At 57.4% G+C, this 23,211-nt stretch overlaps 2 protein-coding genes across 4 annotated transcripts in view; one reads left to right on the top strand and one right to left on the bottom strand.

Annotated features, from left to right (window-relative positions):
* Positions 1–16,464, top strand: part of MEGF8 (multiple EGF like domains 8) — a 40,928-nt gene extending 24,464 nt beyond the window's left edge. The window contains exons 28-41 of the mRNA XM_024979098.2: positions 397–577; positions 1,362–1,525; positions 2,176–2,320; positions 3,342–3,573; positions 4,709–4,832; positions 4,974–5,187; positions 5,347–5,561; positions 8,302–8,509; positions 8,703–8,862; positions 9,287–9,479; positions 10,156–10,326; positions 10,419–10,549; positions 11,240–11,372; positions 13,522–16,464. Coding sequence (XP_024834866.1) covers positions 397–577; positions 1,362–1,525; positions 2,176–2,320; positions 3,342–3,573; positions 4,709–4,832; positions 4,974–5,187; positions 5,347–5,561; positions 8,302–8,509; positions 8,703–8,862; positions 9,287–9,479; positions 10,156–10,326; positions 10,419–10,549; positions 11,240–11,372; positions 13,522–14,790 — 3,540 coding nt within the window. The 3' untranslated portion in view covers positions 14,791–16,464. The remainder of the gene's footprint in view (positions 1–396; positions 578–1,361; positions 1,526–2,175; positions 2,321–3,341; positions 3,574–4,708; positions 4,833–4,973; positions 5,188–5,346; positions 5,562–8,301; positions 8,510–8,702; positions 8,863–9,286; positions 9,480–10,155; positions 10,327–10,418; positions 10,550–11,239; positions 11,373–13,521) is intronic.
* Positions 16,465–19,959: 3,495 nt separating this feature from the next.
* CNFN (cornifelin) lies at positions 19,960–22,298 on the bottom strand. 3 transcript variants are annotated; one of them, NM_001075542.1, is made up of 5 exons: positions 22,201–22,214; positions 21,462–21,643; positions 20,899–21,009; positions 20,305–20,441; positions 19,960–20,207 (listed from the first exon to the last, which is right to left on the bottom strand). In NM_001075542.1, the coding sequence occupies exons 3-5, from the start codon at positions 21,005–21,007 to the stop codon at positions 20,118–20,120; spliced, it is 336 nt and encodes a 111-aa protein (NP_001069010.1). In that variant the 5' UTR covers positions 21,008–21,009; positions 21,462–21,643; positions 22,201–22,214; the 3' UTR covers positions 19,960–20,117. The 3 variants fall into 3 exon arrangements, with proteins under 3 accessions (NP_001069010.1, XP_005219294.1, XP_010813332.1); XM_005219237.4 differs by lacking the exon at positions 21,462–21,643 and having other exon boundaries at positions 22,201–22,298; XM_010815030.4 differs by lacking the exon at positions 22,201–22,214 and having other exon boundaries at positions 21,462–21,675.
* Between the last annotated feature and the right edge of the window lie 913 nt (positions 22,299–23,211).

The raw sequence follows: 23,211 nt of genomic DNA, 5'->3' as shown, positions 1-23,211 counted from the left end.
GAAGTTGAATTTCCTTGGCCATCCTGGGTCACACTTAATTCCTGAGCCAGTCCCCAGCCAAGGGGATGTGACCCTCTGGGTGGCCAGGCTGGGACACAGTCCCCTTGTCAAGCTGGTATACTCAGCCCTGTGCAGCCAGAGTAAGAGCCGGGGAGCAAGGGCTTCCCAGAGGAACCCTGGGCTATTCCCACCTGAAGAAGTGACACCAAGCAGGCAGAAATAGTGATAGGTCTGCTTGTCTGCCGGGACCATGACTGGTGGGAAGGCCTGGGGTCTGACCTGTACCCCCTTAGCGGTTCAAGGGGAGAATGGGGAGCTCTGAGCCTTGCTTCTACGCACAAAATGACCCCTGATCTCTGCCCCTCTCCCTGGTGACCTCCACCCTTCATCCCCCAGGCCCCTCAGACTGTGGAGCTGCCAGCCGTTGCTGGTCACACGCTTACTGCCCGCCGAGGCCTATCTCTGCTCCTGGTGGGTGGTTACTCCCCGGAAAATGGCTTCAACCAGCAGCTGCTTGAGTACCAGCTGGCGACTGGCACCTGGGTGTCCGGGGCTCAGAGCGGGACACCCCCCACAGGTGGGCCTGGGGACAGGGCACGGCGTTGGGGCTGGGCACAGCGCTTTTGACTCGACTGTCCTCTCTACCCACTCCTGTACTCTGTGGTCACTGCCTCCTACACCTGTTGTCTCTCTGTGTACCCCGTCACTCACCCACCTTCTCAGGATGCTGTCTTTTGAGAAGTTCAGTTTCTCTCCTTACCCCTCCCAGACTTCATGAGAAGCTGCCCCACCTCCTGCCTAGTAGCAGTGGGGCACTTTCCCTCTCCCAGGCTCTAGAACACTGCCCCTCAGGTATTTTCCTTTCTCTCCCTCTCCTCTTCCTTTCTTTCTTTGGCTACACCGGATCTTAGTTGTAGCACATGGGATCTTTCGATGTGGTGCACGGACTGCCTAATTGTGGCGCACAGGCTTAGGAGTTGTAACATGAGGGCTCTGTAGTTCCATGGCCTGTGGGATCTTTGTTCCCCAACCAGGAATCAAACTCTCATCCCCTGCATTACAAGGTGGATTCCTAACCACTGGACTACCAGGGAAGTCCCTGTCCCTTTCCTTCTGCATTCTTTGATCACTGTCCCCAAGGTCCCTCTGGTCACCCTGTCTCCCTCTTTTCCCTTTCCCAGAGTCTCCAATGGCTGTCCTTTAGCACTGAAGGGAGAGGGAGGTGTTGAGAAAGGCTCCCAGGTCTCCGGCGTCAGGGCCTGGTAGGGTGGTGTCGTGGTCACGAGAAGGGGAGCCTGGGGGGCCTTCTTGACTCCTGGCCCTTACCCCAGCCTCTGTGCTCACTCTCCCTGCACCCCCAGGTCTCTACGGTCACTCTGCTGTGTATCATGAGGCCACCGACTCCCTCTACGTGTTCGGGGGTTTCCGCTTCCACGTGGAGCTGGCAGCCCCGTCCCCTGAGCTCTACTCCCTGCACTGCCCTGACCGCACCTGGAGCCTGCTGGCCCCTTCTCAGGGAGCAAAGGTCAGGAAAAAGGGCCAGAGAGATGAGTCGGTGGGGGGGAGCGGGGGGAGGGCCCCTCCTTTCCCAGTGCCGCAGGGAGTGGCTCAACCCTGGATTCCTACTCTGCCTCCTTTCCAGTTCCCTCCCCCCACGCCTTCCCCAAGTCTCCCCTTCTACTGTCTGACCTGGAAGTAAGAATCATCCACCAGGAGATCAGAGGCCTGTCTTTTGACCTGGTGCTCCCACACTCTGGGTGTGGCCCCGACAGGCCCCTCCACTTCCTGGCGCCCCCAGCTATGAAACAGGGAGCTGAGGTCTCTTGTACTTCTGCCTCCAAGGCCAAAGGAGTCAGTGTGCGTGAGAGCAGGAAACCTGGGTGCCTAGAGACAGCTGCATTTTCCATCCATGAACAAGTTTCCAAGCCCATCTTGGGGCTAGACTGCAAGGGAGATGGAAGTATGAGCCTCAGCAGGAGACCCCCCAGTCCAGCTGGCGAGGTCACACAAGAAACCAGGGGTTCATCTCAAGCCATCCAGGCTGGCTTCCTGGGGAACAACATGGGGCATGAGGGTTCTGGGGGTTCACATAAAGGAGATGGCTCTTGGGTGGGATGAGAGGGAGCGGAGGACGTGGGCTCTCACAGGCCACCCTGCCACGTGTCCCCCCAACAGCCCCGGCCCCGACTCTTCCACGCCTCGGCCTTGCTAGGGGACACCATGGTGGTCCTCGGGGGGCGCTCAGACCCCGACGAGTTCAGCAGCGACGTGCTGCTCTACCAGGTCAACTGCAACACCTGGCTCCTGCCCGACCTCATCGGTGAGTCCGCCGCCCTCCCGGGAGGCCCTGGGACCACCAGGGGGCTCTCTGGCCTGGCCTGAGACCCCCCACTCATTGGCAGTCACGTGGACCCCTTCAGACCAACAGGCAAAGCTCCCGTCCTCTCCACATTATCTCAACACCCACAGAAACACCCTCCTTCCTTTTTTCTTTTTTTAGGAATGTTTTAAATTCTGATTATGAAGTCGTGGTAGATAATTCGTAAAAAAGGAGGAAAAGCATCCCCCGTAATCCCATTCTCTAGAGATGACTGTCATATGTGAGGGTGTTTCCTCTCAGTTCATAGGCTGGCAAGGGGCTGTATCCTGCCTTTGTATTTCATTTGACCATTGTACGTGACTGACTGTGTTTCTGGCTCCGTCTCCTTTTCATTTTGTTTCTCTCTGTTCCTCTGTCTCTAGTTCTCTTTTGCTTTTAATCTATCTTTTCCACCACTCTGTGACTGTTTATTTTTTTAGGATTTAAAAAAGTGTAGGTGCTCTGTGATGACCTAGATGGGTGGGATGGAGGTGGGAGGGAGGTCCAAGAGGGAGGGGATATATGTATACAGATAGCCGGTTCACTTTGTTGTACAGCAGAAACTAACACAACATTGTAAAGCAGTTATATTCCGATAAAAATAAATTTAAAAAGTGAAAATTTAGGGGAAATTCACGTAACGAAATTAGCCACTGTCAAATGACTTGAGTGCCATTCAGTACCTCCACAAAGTTGCTCACCCACCACCGTGGTCTGCTTCCACAAAATTTGCCTCTGTTTATACTCCACTCTTTCTGTTTTTTCCTGTTGATGTGTCTCTCTCCCTCTTTCTGTCTTGCTGTGTGTGTCTGATTGTCTCGTTCTGTTTGGCCTTGTCTATCTTCTCGCTGCCTTTTCTTGTCTGTCTCTGCTCTTTTTAGATCGTCTCTCTGCCCAGCATCCCTCTCTGACTGGCTCCTGTGAGTGAATCTCTGCCTCCAGCTACCTGTTCCCTGTCTCTGAACTTTCTGTCTTTCCCCAGGCCCAGCCTCTGTGGGACCGCCAATGGAAGAGTCTGTGGCTCACGCCGTGGCCGCGGTAGGGGGTCACCTGTTTATCTCAGGAGGCTTTGGGGGAGTGGCCCTGGGCCGCCTGCTGGCCCTGACCCTGCCCCCTGACCCCTGCCGCCTGCTGCCCTCGCCCGAAGCTTGTAACCAGACTGGGGCCTGTACCTGGTGCCATGGAGCCTGCCTGTCTGGGGACCAGGCCCACAGGTAACCGTGGAGACTGACAGCACATGGGTGGGTGGTATTGGTGCCATCCAAAGGGGGCTCTGTGCTGGGCTGGGCTTGTTGGGGAGGCCTCAGGCAGGTACTGTCTGGTCGGGACACCAGCTCCCCTGGGAGAAGGGCCAGCTCATCACAGGCGGGGCAGGCATGGGGAGTGCCCGAGTGGGGAACCCTGTTTGTGGGCTGGGGCAGCTGAGTCTGAACTGGGCCCCAAATGACCAGCTTGGGGTCATTTAGACCACAAAGATTCGGAAGTAGGGCTGTGTCTAGTGGCTTTTAGAAACACCTGAGTTGGGGAAGACAGCCTGGAGAGGTGGGTGGGTCTGCTCAGAGAGGGCTCCAGGGCCCAGCCGCCCTGGGCTATGTCCAGCTCTGGAGACTCCTTGTCTGTAGTTTGGGAATCCAGGCATCTCAGGAGGCTGAAAGTACTTTGCTGGGTTTAGCACAAACTGTACTGGCCGCAGTTACCCTTTGCTGACGTGAGGCTACTACTGGGCTTTGTTTTGTCCCATTACCTGTGTCACCATGTTTACTACAGACTATTATAGGGTCTGATTTTTAGGGTGCTCCCCCAGACTCTGCTTGGGGTGTTACATAACAGTGGGTACACCCACTGCTTTTCTAAAACCTAGAAAATTCTGAAACGTGTATGCCTTCAAGGATTTTGAGTCAGGGATTGTGAGCCTCCATGTGGGTGATGGGGAGTCATCGAAGGGGTGAGCAGGAGAGGGCAGGGGTGGGCTCATGGAGGAGGGGATGGGGAGGGGAGGCTGCAGGTGGAGGCCTGAGAGGAGGAGCCTTGACCTGGGCAGGGGGCTGCAGGGGTTGGGGAGGAGGGGTTGGTCAGGGAAGAAGTTAGGAGACAGAGGCCTCCATGGGTGGAGTGCCAGGAGGACATGGGGTGTTGTCCAGTGTCTCTGGCCTGGGATGACAGGTGGCCATGGGACTGTCACCAAGTGAGCTCAGGAGGGGCCGGTCTGGGAGGCCTGTGCTGAGGCCAGTTTGAGATGGACCTGCGGGGCCTGCAGACCAGTGTCCAGGAGGCACCAGGGAGGGGCGCCGGGTGCGGGGAGGATGGAGCCTGGCTGAGTGTGACAGGCCAGGCCTCTCGCCTCCCCAGGCTGGGCTGTGGCGGCACCCCCTGCTCCCCTATGCCCCACTCCCCCGAGGAATGTCGACGTCTGCGGACCTGCAGCGAGTGCCTGGCCCGCCATCCCCGGACCCTGCAGCCTGGAGATGGAGAGGTGAGTGATGGGGTGGGGGGGTGGTGGGGAATGTGTTTCAGGCACCACGGGGCTCTTCACCTGGGATCAGGTGGCAGGGACTGAGACCGGAGGGGTGCTGGGGGCCCTGACGACCCCTCTGAGCCAGTACCTCTCCCCCAGGCCTCTGCCCCACGCTGTAAGTGGTGTACCAACTGCCCCGAGGGTGCCTGCATTGGGCGCAACGGGTCCTGCACCTCAGAGAATGACTGTCGCATCAACCAGCGCGAGGTCTTCTGGGCCGGGAACTGCTCGGAGGCTGTGTGCGGGGCGGCCGACTGCGAGCAGTGCACCAGGGAGGGCAAATGCATGTGGACGCGGCAGTTCAAGAGGACGGGTGAGCGCCAGGCCTGCTCCCCGAGAGGACAGTCCGGGGCGCCTGGACTCCTGCTCCAGGGATGCCAGGGGCTCAGCGGCCTGGTGTGAGGTGGGGAGGTGGGGAGCGGGCAAAGGACCCGGACCCACTTCTTAATCCCTGCGCCCCCCCCAACCTCAGGGGAGACCCGCCGCATCCTTTCGGTGCAGCCCACCTACGACTGGACGTGCTTCAGCCACTCACTGCTGAACGTGTCCCCGATGCCAGTGGAGTCATCGCCCCCGCTGCCCTGCCCCACACCCTGTCACCTCCTGCCCAACTGCACCTCCTGCCTGGACTCCAAGGGTGCTGACGGGGGCTGGCAGCACTGCGTCTGGAGCAGCAGCCTCCAGCAGGTACCACACCCGGCCGGGGATGCGGGTGGGCCTCCCCGCCCGCCACGTTCACCTTTCTCACCACCGCCGCCTCTGCCCCAGTCCTCCATCTGCTTAGGTCTGCTCCCACCATCACACTTGCTCTTCCTTCCCACTTTCTCTCCCCACATCTCTTTCTTCCTTCTTTGTCTTGTTCTTTTTTCTTTTTTGGCCACGTCATGGGGCTTGTGGGGTCTTCCCCAACCAGGGATTGAACTTGTGCCCACGGCAGTGAAAGCGCAGAGTCCTAACCACTGGACCACCAGGGAAGTCCCTGAATCTCATTGTTCAAGTGTTTTTAGAGACCTCAGTCTCTGCCCTAAACCCTGGTGACTGGTAACTCCCCTAAGTCACCCCATTAACATAAACTTAGGTGTAAAGGGGTTCCTCCTGAATAACGAAAGACGTGCCCATCACTCAGGAACCCCTGTGTATTTTAGTAGCTCAGTACCAGGAACCTGGGACAAAGACCAAATATATTTGGTGTCATACCACTCCATCCCATAGGAGGGTTGTCCACATTAGATGGGAGAATTATTTAGAGCCTGGAGCAGTGCCTGCTCTTCAGTAGAAACTCAGTGATACCACCCCCGCCCCACGTCCCACCCCCTGGGAAGATCTCCATTCTCAGCTGTCTGTGCCACACGGAGAGGGTCAGTGCAGCGGCTGGGGGTGGGGGTTGCTTCCTGTGGGGGCGCTCAGTGTGGCTGCAAGGGCAGAGCCCCCTGCGGTGGCTCCTCTAACAAGCAGAGGCCTCTCTCATCCTCAAGTCTGGGCTCCTTCTGGTGATACAAGGTCTCCCTAAGTATTTTTGAGGTTGGTATTATTTGTCTTTACTGGGATTCCAGGGACTGGAAGACAACACCAGAGAGCCCGCAGGCAGCTGAGGAGCTGGGAGGCGGGAGGGAGTGGTGGGGCGGCTGAGTGGATAGCACGGAGCTGAAGCTGCGTGGGAATGTCAGAGGGCCGCTGCCACACCTGACTTCTAGGAGAAGCAGTTAAAAACTAAAGTGTGTTGGCTCAGGGTTTTTTTTTAAGACATAGGTCAAGGGGACTTCCCTGGCGATCAGTGGCTGAGACTTCACCTCCCAGTGCTGGGCTGCGAGTTTGATCCCTGGTAGGGAACTAACATCCCACATGCCTCGTGGCCAAAAAAAAAACCAACTAAAAACATAAAAAAATACCACTGCGCATCCACTCCAGCAACAGATCAAATGTAACAGGTATGCAGATAAGACCTGTTGGGCTGTGGCTCAAGGGCAGCCATGTTGTAACTGTTAGACTTTGTTCTGAATGACTTTGGCCTCAGAGCCTGGGGCAGGCAACAGGGTGCTCTCTTCCCCACTGACTGGCTGGCTTCTTCCTTCCTTCCCTTTCTCCTTTCACCAAATTCATCACCGAGCACCTTCCTCGTGCCGGGCACTTTGCCAGGTGGTGGGCATAGGTCAGCAGACAAGCTGGGATCCTGCATCTCTTCCAGGAAACGCAGTTAATGGTGTTGGGCAGCATTGCATTGGGCCACTACAGTGGTCCCAGAAGAGAACACTTGGCCGACTGGAGCCTTGGGCTTCTCTCGGCCCCCTTCCCGATGGCCCTGCTGTCTGCCAAGGGGGGCACTAATTTTAGATCTGGAAGCCTGACCTGGAGGAGAATTTGGCTCCAGCTGTTCAGCCAGGGTCAGCTCATCACCGGCATAGCCCACAGTGGGTTCAGAGCTCCGGCCACAGCAATCAGGGTTTTCTATTTCAGGATTGCACAATTGCTTTGTTTCTTCCTGAGTGCGTCCAGAAAGACAGCCTAGACTAACCCCTTTCCCCTTGTACTTTACTTAAGGCCAGAGCTGTAAATAAAATGCTCTCATACAGTGAGGTAAGTTCCTGACCTCATTGCATACCCTGTCTGAGTGCCCGGACACAATAAGTGATGGTGTGTGAGCTGCACTGCAGCCCCTGACCACAGACCCCAAATCCTCCCAGCCAAGGGCAGGAGGGTCCTGTTGCCCCAACGGCTGGGCCCAGGTTCTTTTTTTTTTTTTTTTTTTTAAGTGGGGTTTTTTTGGCCACTCTGTGCCTCATGAGGGATCTTAGTTCCCCAACCAGAGATTGAACCTGCAACCCCTGCAAAGGAAGTTCAAGGTCCTGACCACTGGACTGCCAGGGAGGCCTCTTCCACGTTCTAAGAGACTGTGGCTGGCATCCCCCCTCCTGAATCTAGTTTCTGTGTCCACCTGGGACCATTGCCTTTCTTTGATTGTAAGAAACGGCTGTATCCCAAGCCAGGTGGTAGAGAGGGCTCACTGCACCAACACAGTGGTGCCTCTGATAAGGCGGGTGGGAAGTGCAGCCAGGCACTGGAGACGGAGCCCGGAAGGCTGCCTCTCTCCTCGTCTTTAGTGTGTGGGTCTCGTCTTTGCTGCCTTCTGCCTCTGCTCTTTCCTCGCCCCTCCTCACTCTCTTCCTCTGCTGTCACTTGTTCATCCAAACGGCCTGGCCAGCCCTGGTCCACAGTCTAGTTTTAAGGCTGTCCCTAGCCTGACTTCCGGTCTGAACTTCCAGTTCCAAAGGCTGAGAAGGGAGGATGCAGTGGCCCCAGGTGATGTCCATTTTGGCCCACCTGGTTGTGGCCAGCAGGGGTGAGGTCTCTGAGAAGAGGGTGCGGCCCAGGGAGCTCCCCAGGACGTGCGTGTCTGATGCTCTTCCTCTGCCGTTTCTGCTCCCCGCAGTGTCTGAGCCCCTCCTATCTGCCCCTGCGGTGTATGGCCGGAGGCTGTGGGCGGCTGCTCCGCGGACCCGAGAGCTGCTCCCTGGGCTGTGCTCAGGCAACCCAGTGTGCCCTGTGCCTGCGGCGCCCCCACTGTGGCTGGTGTACCTGGGGGGGCCAGGATGGGGGCGGCCGCTGCCTGGAGGGTGGACTCAGTGGCCCCCGTGACGGTGAGACAGATGGCTCTGGGGATGGGGTGAGGGGGGCCGGCCCATCTGGGTTCCGACATGGGGGTTGGTGCAGAGAATGAACGTGTGGGCCTCACAGGTGGTGTTCAGGGAAAGTAGGAGCAAGGGCCAGGGTGGCTGGGTGGGAGGTACAGAGGCCCTTGCCCCCCAGTGAAGCCTGATATCTTCATGTCAGGGCTGACGTGTGGGCGACCTGGGGCCTCCTGGGCCTTTCTTTCCTGCCCCCCGGAGGACGAATGTGCCAACGGGCACCATGACTGCAACGAGACCCAGAACTGCCACGACCGGCCCCACGGTTACGAGTGCAGCTGCAAGGCAGGCTACACCATGGACAAGTGAGGTTCCGGCTGGACCAGGGCTCTGGTGGGGTTGAGGGGAGCAGGCCAGACCGACCGTGGAGTGGGAGAGCCTGTGAGGAGCAGTTAAGGATGGGGCATGGACCCAAGCAGGATGCAAGGAACCACAGTCCAAGGTGTGGAGGAGGGCGTGAGGTAGGCACTTGGTCCAGGGAGGGCAGGTTGGTACGCTGGTTTGAGAGGGTGCCCTGGAGTGGGAGCTCATCGCTCCCACAGGAGGTTCTGGGCTGGACCCAGGAGCAGGGCAGTGATGGGACAGACCTGGGGCGGGGTGGACTAGTGGAGAAGAGGGTGGGTGGTCGGGGTGGGCTCTGAGAAGCTGTGAGGACCCTGACGCCAGCCAGGTCTGCCCTGCGGAGGGGGCGGCTGCTTCCCTGCCCTGACCCCCACCCCCTCCCCGCAGCGTGACGGGGCTGTGCCGCCCAGTGTGCGCCCAGGGTTGCGTGAACGGCTCGTGTGTGGAGCCCGACCACTGCCGCTGCCACTTCGGCTTCGTCGGCCGCAACTGTTCCACGGAGTGTCGCTGCAACCGCCACAGCGACTGCGCCGGCGTGGGGGCCCGCGACCACTGCCTGCTCTGCCACAATCACACCAAGGTGGCCGTCCAGGATTTCCAGGCCTGCCCCCGGGCCCTGCTGGCCTCCGCCTGCGCTCAGGCATCTTGAGCCTTGTCCCAAGCCCCAGTGAGCTAGACGCAGGGAGGAGATGGCATAGCCCCATCTCAGGGGGGATGAGAGGACAGTGGGGACACCTTCTGGGGCTGTGTCACAGTGGAGTGCCTGGAAATAGTGTGACAGAGTTAGTGCTGGGCCAGGGAGGGTGAACACGTGGAACAGCATTTAGGATCAGGTAGGGAATGGCTTTCCGAGCTCAACACCCTGGACTGAAGCGGACTGAGACCCCGTCACTGGAGGTGTGCAAGTGAATGTGGAGGGCTAAACGGTAGAGGGGCTGGGGTGGTCCAAGCCAAATGCCGGAGCCACTGCTGCCTTCCCATGGTGCTCTCAGAAAGTGAAAAGTGTTAGTTGCTCAGTTGTGTCTGACTCTGCAACCCTGTGGACTGTTGCCTGCCAGGCTCCTCTGTCCATGGAATACTGGAGTGGGTAGCCACTTTCTACTCCAGGCCAGGAATTAAACCCGAGTCTCCTGCATTGCAGGCAGGTTCTTTACTCTCTGAGCCACAGGGAAGCTGGGTGCTCTCAGAACCTCCCCCGACTCTCACACCCACCAGGACCCTTAACTCCCTCTGACCACTCTGTCCCTGGTTTCCAGGGCAGCCACTGTGAGCAGTGCCTCCCGCTGTTCGTGGGCTCAGCCGTAGGGGGAGGGACCTGCCGGCCCTGCCACGCCTTTTGTCGCGGAAACAGCCACGTCTGCGTCTCCAGGAAGGAGCTTGAGATAGCCAGGAGGGAGCCGGAGAAGTACTCGCTGGATCCAGATGAGGTGAAAGAGGCTGGGGTCCTGAGCTCCTGGGTCTGAAGGAGGAGGGGTCTGGTCCGTGTTGGTTTGTGATCGTCCTGTCGGCCCTTGGCCAGATTGAACACTGGGCGACAGAGGGTCCCAGCGAAGATGAGGCTGTGTGTGTGAACTGCCAGAATAACAGCTATGGGGATAAGTGTGAGAGCTGCCTCCACGGCTACTTCCTCCTCGACGGGAAATGCACCAAGTAAGTGGAGGCGGGCCTGGGACCTCCGCCTTGCCCAGTAGGAGCAGCTCTGAGAGCCAGAGTCCTCTCCCCAGTCCTCAGCCCTCAGGCAAGGATGGGGTCCCCTGAGGCTAGGGCTGGGGGCAATAGATAGACTCAGGTGGGAGACCTTCCACCTCAGAGGCTGGTGCTGAAATGCAGGCTGCTGAGCAGCCCTGGTGGAGACTGTTGGGCAGAGAGACGGCCCTGGAATGTCTCTGGTGGGCCAGTGGTTAAGAATCCACCTTCCGATGCAGGGGACGTGGGTTCTATCCCTGGTCCAAGAATTAAGATCCCCCATGCTGGAGAGTAACTAAGCCTGTGCACTGAAACTTGAGAGCCCACATGCCACAACGAAGACCCAGTGCAGCCAAAAATTTAAAAAAAAATTTGAATTTAAAAATAAAAAATAGAGAGGACCCTGAGGAAGAGGCCTCACGCCAGTCTTCCCATTCCATCCCCTTCCTTGTGACCCTGGAGTCCATCCAACCTGGGTTCTAATCCTGACTCAGCCACTGAACAGCTCTGTGGCCTTGGGGTAAACGGCTTGACCTCTGTGAGCCTCAGCTTCCTCTTCTGGCCTCACGGATTGGAGCTTGTGTTTACAGCATCCAGCCTGGCCCCTGTAGGTCATGGGAGCTCTATAACCCTCATTTTCTTCCCTGTCTTCAGATGCCAGTGTAATGGCCACGCGGACACATGTAATGAGCAGGATGGGACAGGCTGCCCATGTCAGAACAACACAGAGACAGGCACGTGCCAGGGCAGCTCCCCCAGTGACCGCCGAGACTGCTACAAATACCAGGTATGGCTGGAGATGCAAGTTATGGGTCAAGGGCCCCAAGCCCAGAAGAGGTCCAAGTTGGGATGAGGCAGCCTGGCTCAGGCAGGACTGACAACATGGTTCTGGTATCTGTGGTCCTGGGGATCGAGGTCAGCTTGATAAACTGATCCCTAGTCAGTGTCAGGCCCTCAGCGTGATACTGGGAACCCAGAAATGAGCCTCCTGGGGGCTTTCAGGGTGGTAAGGAGACAGACTCCGTTACAGGTAGTCACAACTTAAAGATGGCAAATGCTGGAAAACTCGTATCATGGTAGCTTGAGCAAAAAACAAAACTTTCAAAACCGAGTTCTGGAGTCTGCCTTCAGGACTGGCCAGATCCAGGTGCTCACACCTGGGACTGACCAGGGTCAGTCGAAGCTGCAAACCCAACCAGCTGTCTGACCCGGGATAGGTGTCACCCAGGACTAGTTTTGCTTTCTTGATGTTTAATCAAAAGGCCTGTTGGTCTTTGTCTGAACAGACAGCTTTGGAGATGAGTTCAGACCTTCTCCTCCAGCAGCTCTGTTTAGGGGCTCTGATTAAGCAGTTTCTTTCACTTCTAATGATAGCAGTTGTTGCTGTTTAGTTGCTTAGTCATATCTGACTCTTTGCCACCCCATGGACTGTAGCTCACCAGGCTCCTCTGTCCGTGGGATTCTCCAGGCAAGGATACTGGAGTGGGTTGCCATTTCCTTCTCCAGGGGATCTTCCTGACCTAGGGATCAAATCTGCATCTCCTGAATTGGTAGGTAGATTCTTTACCACTGAGCCACCTGGGAAGCACCCCGTGATAGCAGTGGTAGCTACTACATAGGGAGTGCTTGCCACTGAGCTGGAGCTATGCCACAGATACAGCGGAGACAGCGCACACATGGAAGGCTCAGGAAGGCTGTGCTGGGGCCTCAGTGAGCTGTGGGCAGAAGAGGGAGAGGCTCAGAGACCTGTCCTGGGTCAAACAGCTGCTTGGGTTTGGAGCTTGGACTGGCTCTGGTCAACCTCAGAGACTGAGTGATTTCTACTGGACTACAGGAATCAAGTGAGCTGTTATCCATCCACTCATTCATTCCACACGTATTAACTGAGCGCCTAGTTATGCCAGGCACTATGCAGAGCGCTGGGACACAGTAGGAAACAAAACAGGCAAAATGTCTCATCCTTCCCTGGTGGCTCAGACGGTAGAGAATCTGCCTGCAATGCAGGAGACCTGGGTTTGATCTCTGGGTCAGGAAGGTCCCCTGGAGAAGGAAATGACAACCTACTCCAGTATTCTTGCCTGGAGAATTCCATGGTCAGAGGAACCTGGTGGGCTTGAGGTCATAAAGAGTCAAGCATGACTGAGTGACTTAATGCTTTCAATTTCTGGGGAACTCATGGAGAAGTCCAGAAATAAACAGAAAAATAAGTCAAGACACGCAGGGTGTTAGTGATGAGCAGTAAGGAGGAAAATGAAGCAGCGAGGAGGGCTCGGGGGTGTGGGGAGTAGAAATGGTAGATACAGTGGCCAAGAAGGGCCTGAGCAAGAAGGTAAGTAAGTGTCACTCAAGGTGACACTTGAGTAAAGAGCCAATGGACGTGAGGACACTGGACATTCAGACTTGGGGGAGCAGGGGAGTGATCCAGGCAGAGGCTCAACCAGTACAAAGGCCCCGAGGGAGGACCTACCTGCTACAGTCAGAAACAGCAAGGCCAGCAGGCCAGGCGGGCCTACTCCTGTGGAGGCTATGATTTCAGCAGTGTTTACTCCCCGGGTACAGAGGAAGAGTCTCCAGTTAAGCAAGGGTAGGTCACTAGTCCAAGGATACATGGCTAGGGAGGTGGTCAAGCCAGGATTCAACAGAGCTCTGCATCGCTGTGTCTCAGAGTTCCAGAGGCCTCGCCATCAGGGTGCTGTGGTTGCTGGGGTGACACCAGGAACCACAGTGCTGGAGTGTAGGGTGCTCTTAGTGTCCACACTGTGTCAGGGACCTTCAGGGCCGGGGTCACAGGGAAGCTGCTGGGACATGGGCTAATGAGTAGATACAAAATAGAGGACCTGCTACAGTGGCAGAGGTTACTTACCAGTAGGTACAAAATACAGTCTGTCTCCTTGGAGGGCTGGACACTGAGTTGTTCTACCCTGCCCTGCCCGCAGTGTGCCAAGTGCCGAGAGTCATTCCACGGGAGCCCGCTAGGGGGCCAGCAGTGCTACCGCCTCATCTCCGTGGAACAGGAGTACTGCCTGGACCCCACGTCCCAAACCAACTGTTTCCACGAGCCCAAGCGCCGGGCTCTGGGTCCCGGACGCACCGTTCTCTTTGGAGTGCAGCCTAAGTTCACCAACGTGGACATCCGCCTGACGCTGGACGTGACCTTTGGCGCCGTGGACCTCTACGTCTCCACCTCCTATGACACCTTCGTGGTCCGCGTGGCTCCCGACACTGGTGTCCACACCGTGCATATCCAGCCGCCACCACCTCCCCCACCCCCACCACCCCCTGCTGACGGCGGGCCCCGGGGACCTGGGGATCTCGGGGGACCTGGGGCTGGAGGTGGGCCGGCTACCCCAGCAGAGCCGCGAGTGCGGGAGGTCTGGCCACGGGGCCTGATCACCTACGTGACAGTGACAGAGCCGTCGGCGGTGCTGGTGGTCCGTGGCGTGAGGGACCGGCTGGTCATCACCTACCCGCACGAGCACCACACCCTCAAGTCCAGCCGCTTCTACCTGCTCCTGCTGGGTGTGGGAGACCCAAGTGGGCCCAGTGCCAACGGCTCAGCTGACTCGCAGGGCTTGCTGTTCTTCCGGCAGGACCAGGCCCACATTGACCTGTTTGTCTTCTTCTCTGTCTTCTTCTCCTGCTTCTTCCTCTTCCTCTCGCTCTGTGTGCTGCTCTGGAAGGCCAAGCAGGCCCTGGACCACCGGCAGGAACAGCGCCGGCACCTGCAGGAGATGACCAAGATGGCCAGCCGCCCCTTCGCCAAGGTCACTGTCTGCTTCCCGCCAGACCCTGCTGCCCCAGCCCCCACCTGGAAGCCTGCCGGGCTCCCGCCACCCGCCTTCCGCCGCTCCGAGCCCTTCTTGGCACCCTTGCTGCTGACCGGGGCCGGCGGGCCCTGGGGACCTGTAGGAGGGGGCTGCTGCCCACCGGCCATCCCCACCACCACTGCCGGCCTGCGAGCCGGGCCTATCACCCTTGAGCCCACCGAGGATGGCATGGCCGGCGTGGCCACACTGCTGCTCCAACTGCCTGGCGGGCCCCACGCACCCAACGGCGCCTGCCTGGGGTCAGCGCTCGTCACACTGCGGCACCGGCTGCACGAATACTGCGGCGGCGGCGGGGGCGCTGGGGGCAGTGGGCATGGGGCTGGTGCGGGCCGGAAGGGGCTGTTGAGCCAGGACAACCTCACCAGCATGTCCCTCTGACCCTCGGCAGGACCTTCGGCCCCAGCAGTCGAGTCCCCTTAGGGTGGCCGCCCTGGACTTGGGGCCCCTCCAACTGGGACACTGTGTCCTCAGAGACTTCTGGTTTCCTTCCCCTGGGGGGAGGGTCCCCAGACAGAGCCTTCTTTGTTCTGCGTTCAACAATTACTGACTGAATACCTACTACGTGCCAGGCACTGTTGAAGGCACTGGGCGTGAGTAGGAACCAAGACAGTCAAGGTCCCTGATCTCGCGGGATTTTAGGTCCCAGTGCCAGGAGACAGTCGACGTGCGCATGCGCACGCACACGCGTAAATGAGGAAAAGCATGTTGAATCGGGCGAGTGGAGTGAGTTAGCAACGGGATGCGCTTGTGAGGGACCTCGGGGTCGTCAGTTGTTCACTGTGCGAAGCTCGACTTTAAGAAGGAAACCGACTGTGGGAGGACCTGTGGGGAGCGGGATCCAGGCAGAAGGAACTACAAGGACAGAGGCACAGAGGCGGGAAGTGGTTGATGTTACTGAAAAGGGTCGGAAAGCTGGCCAGTGTGACCCTGACCGAATGTGCAGAGGCGGTGGGGTCAGGGTCGAGCAGGGGGCAGATCACCCGGGGCCCACCAACCCCGGGTAGGGCTTAGGGTTTTATTCTCAGGGCATTGGGAAGCCATTGGACAGTCTTCTGAGGGAGAATGACAGGATCCGATGTATTTAAGAGGTCACTCAGCTGTGTGGAGAATAGACTGGAGATGCCGAGAGAAGCCGCAGTGGGGCAGGACCCGAGATGGGCCAGGTCAGGGCAGAGGCTGTGAGAGGAGACTGGGACAGAAGCGGGTGAGTGGAAGGATGTTATGATGGCAAACATGGACATCGGAGTAGGGGAGGGAAGGAGGCCAGGCTGACGCCAGCTTTGTGGCCCAAACTGTGGGCCGAGGTGGGGTTGTTGGTGAAGGTGGGACAGACTGGGGCTGTGGGGGAAGATTAGGAGTCCAGCTTTAGACCTGAGATGCCTTTCAGCGACATCTCTTCAGTCAGGTCCCACCAGGGACACAGCGGCTGCCCTGAGGATCTGGGCAGAGGGGGCTGAGTGTGGGGGTTGGCTCAGTGGTGAAGGAGGGGTGCTGCTGTGAGGAGACTGGAAATGGGGCCGCCCAGTGAGCCAGAGCAAGATGCTGTTTCTGCCACCACGAGGCTGCAGGGACAAGCTCAGGTGGTGGTCCCCGACGTCTGGGCCAGGGTCGCTGCGCTGCCAGGGCGCATGAGGAGACAAAGCCCCTGCCTGAGATACCCTCCTGGGTGAGGTTGTGGGGGGAGGGGGATACCCAGGTTGGGAATAGAAATGACAGTTTTCAACCTATAATTCTCTTCCCAGATGACATTTCCTTGAAGCAGCATCTGGCCTTTCCCCAAGGCCTCCTCTTGCCCCAGCCGCCACCTTGGATTTCTGAGCCCTTCTGTCCCTAGACTGCCCCACCTCCCCCAGTCCTAACCATCTTGAACTTCGGACTCCTCCTTTCCCAAGACTCCACCCCCCAGCTCTTTTTTGGACCTTGGAAAGCAGGGACCCTGTGTCTTCCTATCTGCTGGGGGCCTTTGTCTAAGAGGCTGATCCCTATGTTGCCATCAGAGGCTGTGGGAAATTGGGGGAGCAGTAAAAGCAACAAATAAAGAGTGTGTGAAGACCCGGTGTTAAGTGCTGTCTGTAGGGGATGGGCTGGCTTGGCTCTCTGACCGGGCACCTGAGAGCTGGTTACGTTGGATAAACATCCTTATCTTGGTGCCCCTGCCCCCCAAGCCATGTGGCCAGGGCCTGACTCCTCACCATCTCTTCTGATGGGCATGGGAGTGGTACCACTACAGAAGCTCTTGTTTCTCAGAAGGCATGAACTGAGGGGACCTGAGGGCAGTGAGACCTTTTACCCTTGCCCAAATCCCTATCGAAAAGAGACCCCCTACTCAGCTCAAGAAGGAAAACAGCCTGCCTTGGTCCCAAGTTCAGGTTTTATTCTGGCCCCTGACATTAAGAGAACTCAGACAGCACAAAGACTGAAATGAGGCCTTGGCACAGTGAGTGTTCTCCACTTCAAGTAGATTCTCTCAACCCAAATGGAAAGCATCACGGGAACTTCTATTTGCCAGTCCTCTGGGTGAGCAAGAGCCCTGTTGTGAGGGAAGGTAGGGACAGGAGACCCCATCCCTTCAGTCTGGCTGGGAGTGTTCAACAGTGTACTTTTGGGGGGCATCCCTGGTGGCTCAGTGATAAAAGGTCCACCTGCCAATGCAGGATAGAGGGGTTCAACCCCTGGTCTGGGAAGATGCCACATGCCACGGAGCAACTAAGCCCGGGTGCCACAACCACTGAGCCTGTGCTCTAGCATCGGAGCCAAAACCTCTGAGGCCCGACAAGCCCATGCTCCCCAACAAGAGAAGCCGCTGCAGTAAGAAACCTTCACCCTGCAACTAGAGAGTAGCCTTGGCGCAAGGAGGACCCAGCACAGCCAAAAATAAATGAAAAAAATTTTTTAAAGTTAACTTTCTGCAAACCCAGCCCCTAGGCACAGGCTGGCCACCTCTGATATTTAGCCAAGAACACAGAAATGTGTTGCATCGAGGGGGTCAGTGAGCCTTCAGTGCAGCCTGTGAGTATCGCGATATTTTCAGACTTGATGGGCAGTTTAAAGAATTTTGGGGGATTACTCTGCCCATACACATTTTGCCTTCATGAGATGATAGTCACACCTGACCTCCAAGACGTGACTGTGAACTTACATTGCTAAGTATCAATGCTAGATGGCTCGCTTGATCTTTGCATTTGATCTTTCCAACAACCAATTGTATAAGGTAGGTACCGTGTAGTCTCCATCTTGCAGATGAAAAAACAGTACTTCATAGACATTATGGAGAAGGAAATGGCAACCCACTCCAGTACTTGTGCCTGGGAAACCCCATGGACCGAGGAGCCTGGTAGGTTACAGTCCATGGAGTCGCAAAGACTCGGACACGAGTGAGCGACTTCACTTTCTTTTTCTTTGAGTGACAGCTGCCATATGAATCCGGACCTTCTGACTCTCTCACCCACGTTCCTGACCACCAGGCTCTTCCACGTCCCAAGGAAGGACGGCATTACTCAGCACAGATAGACCTCACTGAAAGCTATCTCAGCGCAGAGCAGACGCTAGGAGTCGGTGTTCAAAATGGCCAATTTGTGCTCAGGATAAGGCAGAATTGCCCAACTGGGGAAGCTAGGTAGCAGTGGGACATGCTGCCTCAGGGAGTCCTGGAGCCAGTGGTCACGCATAATCAGAAAGGAGCTGAGGTTCTTCCAGACTCTTACATGTTGTGCTCAGACACTTTGGTAAGGTCTCTGCCTAACACTCACGCTGTGACTTTGCCTTCCTAAGCAGAACGTTTGCTCTTGGACTGGACTTTTCCTCTGGGACAGAGCTACCCTACCTCCAACCCCTGTCACTGCTATGTAGATGTCCCTGTACAGATGCCCCATGGCGTGTGTTCCTCCTTCCTCCATGTCAGCCCCTTGCCTGGCACCTCTCCCTGGTATCCACACACCTGAGTGCACACCTAAGAGGCTCATAGTGAAGTGAGAGAAAGCCTGGACACGGGAGGCTAGGGACCTGGATTCTAGCCTGTGTGTGGCCACTGACATCCTAGGGACTTCAGGAGAAATTTTACCGAGGGCCTACAGCACTCCAGCACTGTGCTCGGTGCTTGGCATGAGTTTTTTTTTAATTTATTTGACAGCGCTGAGTCCTACCTGTAGCATGTAGGGTCTTTAGTTGTGGCATGCAGAATCTAGTTCCCCAACCAGGGATCAAACCTGGGCCCCCTGCACTGGACGTGCAGAGTCTTGGCCACTGGACCACCAGGGAAGTCCCAGGGAGGGCCTAGCTCTTAAGATGACATGTGAGCAGCAGTGAAGGAATCAGCCATAAGGACATCCGAGGAAAGAACTCTGAGTTGCGGGAACAGCCAGAGCAAAGATCCTAACGTGGGAGCGCGCCTAACATTTCAGAGAAACAACAAAGAGGCTCCTGTGGAATAAAGAGAATAAAGAGGGAAGGTCACAGGGGGAAAAAGAGGCAGATTGTGTAGATCCTTAAGTTGCTGTGAGGACGCTGTTTCTTTTCTTTTCTTTTTTTTTTTAAATACTTATTTTTATCTGTGTCGTATCTTAGCTGTGGCTTGTTGTGGCTCACAGGCTTAGTTGCTCTCTAGCATGTGTGATCTTAGTTCCCCGACCAATGCTTGAACCCATTTCCCTTGCATTGGAAGGCAGATTCTTAACCACTGGACCACCAGCGAAGTCCCCATACTCTGGCTTTTTCCTCCATGCAGGAGGTGCCATCAGAGGGTTCTGAGCCCAGGAGACATGTGATCTACTTCCACACATGTGTCCACAGGGCTCCTCTGTGGGGGAGAAACTAAAAACAGGCTGGAGGCAAGGCAGGAAGCTCAGTGGGGGACCCACTATGGTTGGAGCAAGTCTTGCAGTAGAGTGGGAAGAAGGGAGACTCTGGATATGTTCTGAAAGTAGAACCACCAGAATTTGTGGGGGCAAGAGGCTCAGAAACGTTTATTAATTTACTAAGATAACATAGCTAGGAAGTGGCAAGAGTCAAGGTTGAGCCCCAGGTCTGTCCAGTGTTGAAACCTGAACAGTTTTTAATCTGCTAGTTGCTTTTGCAATAAAGAGGGTGAATTGAATCAGATGATCCTTGAATGTTCCTTTCTACAGCACTAGGGTTGTAAAGCTGACAGTTCTGTGCTTTGAAGACAGAGCCCTCAGATCTGTTAGCAATGTAAGTAGACCAAGAGTCCATAGGCAATGACTGACCAAGGGGACTCTTGTAAATTTGTTCTTTGGAAGGGTTAGTGCCTGCATGGTTCCCAGACAGCCTTTCTGGGTTTGCTTCTTTTCAGGCTGCAGTCAAGAGCTTTAGGTTGGCAGCTAAGGAGTTAGTGGTTTTACTTTGTTAGCGAGGACTCCCTGACTTAGTGAGGAAGAGACTTGCCAACGACGTACACAGCAGATGCAGGTCAAGCATCTGCCTCCGGAACTCCCTCCACACCAAGGCATCTCCCCTGTGTCCCCGCCTCCCTCATCAAACCTCCTTCTCCACCCAGATTCCTTCCCTGGGAGAAAAAGGATGTAGGCGGAGTTGGTTTTCAGGTTTTTATTGTGGATGCATTTTTGGTGAGGGATGGGGTGGAGGGGTAGGCCCTCCCAGGAGAGGGCAAAGGAGGGCAGGCGTCTCGGGGGCGGAAAGGAGAAGGGTCGGGGGCGGGGGGCGGGAAGGAGAAGGTGGGGGAAACTTCTTTACTCTCGGATCTTCAGTTCCCGCGCCATCTGACAGAGCGCGCAGGGCAAACAAAAGGTGAGGGCTGCCCAGTCCTTCCCGATGGAACCCTAGAGAGTGGGAGAGAGAGGTTAGCAGCCCTAACCTGGCACCCGAGGAGGCCAGTCCCCCAGCCCTCGGCTCCCACGGGCCCCGGCGCGCACGCACCTGGATGCGGTAGCGCTCGCGCATGCCGGTGCGCAGGGAGTGCAGGCCTCCGGGCAGGTAGGGCGTGCAGCAGCACTCGCCGAAGTCGTCGGAGATGCGGCAGGCGAGGCACAGGGGGGCGAAGGTGCCGCACAGACCTGGAGCGTACGCAGGGCGCTAAGGGCGGGGCCCACCGGGCGCCTCCGGCCGGCTCCGCCTCGGGGAGGGGCGAGGCGGGGTCCGCGGGGCGCGGGGTGAGGGTCCCAGAGGCAACTGAGTGTTGGAAGAAGTGAAAGTCCCAGAGGAAATTAGGGGTCCGAAGAGTTAGGGTTTCTAGAGCGGGAAAGAGGGTTTAAAGAAGGAGTTGGAGCCACAAGGAAAACAGTCGAGGGTGCAAGGGGCACGAGGAGGGTCCCCGTGAGAGTTGGAAGGTGTGATGAAGCCAGGATCCTAGGGAGTGTCGGGCGTCGGAGAAAGGCGGGAGGGTTAGAGACCGGGTATTCAGGGCCCACGGGAGGGACCGGGGAGTGGGGTGAGGAGGGTGAAGCTGAGGGTGACCCTCCTTCCCCTCCCGCTCCTTCCCGGGTCTGGAGAGGGAGCGACAAGGGCACTCACAGACGGGCATGTCGTTGCAGCAGTCCGTGAGGCCGGTGTGCCAGTCACTGAGCTGGGTCTGGTAGCAGGTGCTGGCGCTTTGGGGCTGACTGGTCACTGGGTAGGACATGGCTGCAGAGGGAGGGGGCGGGGGTCAGCGGGCAGCCTCGCAGCACCTCCCCGGCCCTGGCACCTCTGCCGCCCCTCCCTCTGCCGGGCAGTCCGGGCAAGGCCTCCAGGCCGCCCATCGAGGGGACACCACTGCGTCTTCCCAGTCCCTGCCGCCACTTCTGGGCATCGCCACCCCCATTCTGTCCCCGGAGTTGCTGCCTCCTGCATGTCTGGTTCAGCTAGGGGTGAGGGGGGCATCCTGCAGGTGTAGGGGAGGTTGGCGCCACATGTGGGCGGGGCCGAGACGTGCCACCGCCTCCTCCAGGTCTGGGCTTGGGGTGCTGGGTTCCCGCGCTTCAGGGCTTCTGGGGTGCAAGCAGGCGCCGTCTGTCTTCGAAGCCAGAGTGCCCAGGGGAAGGAAGTGGCCATGGTGCAGGGACTGGAAGGTTTGAGGGTCCATCCAGCGATCCCACCTTTGCCTTTCACGTTGTCGTGCATCTCAAACTGCATCTTGCTGGCCCTGAGGAGGTGGCGTTGGGGACGGCAGAGGTGGCGGCGGTGACAGCGTCAGAGTCTGCCCAGGGGGTGCTGGATACTGAGGGAGGTCAGGGCAAGGGGCGGGGCACTGGGGGCTGAGTTCTCAAGGGTAAGGATGCTGGGGAGAAAGAGGCCAAGTCAGCTTGCCTGCTAGGAAAGAATGGGACAGGGATGTATGGGGTTGGGGGCGAGAAACTCGCCCATCTCTGTACAGCTGCCCGACAGACCCCAGAGGACCCTCTTATACCAGAGGCAGTGCTGGAGAGAACGACCAAGAGACAGGCAGAGTCAGAGACAAGGGCAGAGAGAGATCAGAGCTGGGTGCCTATAGAGACGCCACCAGTAGCACTCACACTTGCCCAGTACCTTTTTTTTCTGCAAGCCCATTTCACAGACAGAACATTGAGGCTCAGTGAGCTGAAGAAAAACGCCTCACACCTGATGGCCCAGCCAAGAGGGTTAGCAGAGGGGGAACCAGGCCCCAGAACTTCCAAATTCAACCCAGTGTCAACAGGTTGAGAAGAGAGGCAGTCACAGGGGGCATGAGGAAGACAGGGATGTCCAAAGAGGTAAGCAGTCAGAGGAATGTAAGGAGACAGATGTGGAGTCATTTGCAGGAAGAACAGAGCAGAGGCGCCAGCCTCTGAGCAGAGAGCTGTGGGCGGATGCTCCTACCTGCAGGACTGCTGCGCGATGATGGAGACAGAGGTATGCGTGACACCTGGGCACCGAGTGGCTTATAAATGGGCGGGCTGTGTGGTGCTGGGCGGGGCTCTGACGAAGATGCCCAGGGAGCCAAGCCGGTCTGGCTGACCCTCTTCTCCCCACTGGGACTTCCCCTCCCTCCCTCTCCATCCTTCATCCCATTTCTGCTCAGAGGACCTAGGAAATAGTGGGGGAGGGGGCCCAAGGGTGAGGAGCTGGGAGTAGAGGTCTAAAGCGAAGGCGGCAGAAAGACAGAGAGATGGAGACAGAGGGCAGAGGGGAGGTGCAAGGGGCACAGCTGTCCAGAGACCAAAGAGGGAGAGATAGAGAGATGGGGAGGGACTGGGAGAGGAGAGGACCAGAGGGGAGAGAGAGACAAGGAGATTCAGAGAGATGGAGAGAGACAAGAAGACAGAGAGAGAGAGATGCTGAGACAGCGGGGCACAGACATCTGGGGAGAAATAACAAGAAAAGGGGAGCCCGAGATTCAGGAAAAATAAAACAAGTCAGGTGAGTCGGGGTGCCAGCCACTGGCCGACCCACGACCCACAGCTTCGGGGGAAGGGAAAGGGCTAGAAGAGAAAGGCCGGTGGTGCTCCCACCACCCTTAGTGAGGCCCCAACTTCCCTGGGAGTGGGGGCTTTAGGTCCTCCCATTCAGGCCTACCAGGCACATGGAGGGGGGGCAGTGTGTTTGGGGGGGGTGACCCATGCTGGAACCAAAGTAAATAAACACACCTCACCCAACTCCAACTTGGGAAGGGCGGACGCTGGGAGCTGAGAAACCTGTGGTTCCTAAAGGAGGAAGATGTGGTCCAGGATGCTTGAGTCCAAACAGAGCACTGTGGGCCGGGACTCCCGGGTTTGAGGGCAGAGGGGGCTGGGACTCCAGACTCTCAGGGCTAAGCTAGACTGTGGCCCTGAGTCGGGTAGGGGTCCTAGGACACCCAGACTGCTGGCTTCCTGGGAAATGAAAGAGCTG

This window comes from Bos taurus, chromosome 18, assembly GCF_002263795.3.
Source record: "Bos taurus isolate L1 Dominette 01449 registration number 42190680 breed Hereford chromosome 18, ARS-UCD2.0, whole genome shotgun sequence".
Lineage (NCBI taxonomy): Eukaryota > Metazoa > Chordata > Mammalia > Artiodactyla > Bovidae > Bos > Bos taurus.
This window is presented reverse-complemented; position numbering and strand designations above follow the sequence as displayed.

Excerpts from the sequence above, each read along its gene's own strand:
- CNFN (XM_010815030.4), bottom strand. The coding sequence starts at position 21,498 with ATGCAGTTTGAGATGCACGACAACGTGAAAGGCAAAG. Across the intron at positions 21,010-21,461 it reads CGACAACGTGAAAGGCAAAG|CCATGTCCTACCCAGTGACC; the intron begins GTGGGATCGCTG and ends CTCCCTCTGCAG. Across the intron at positions 20,442-20,898 it reads CTGCAACGACATGCCCGTCT|GTCTGTGCGGCACCTTCGCC; the intron begins GTGAGTGCCCTT and ends CGTACGCTCCAG.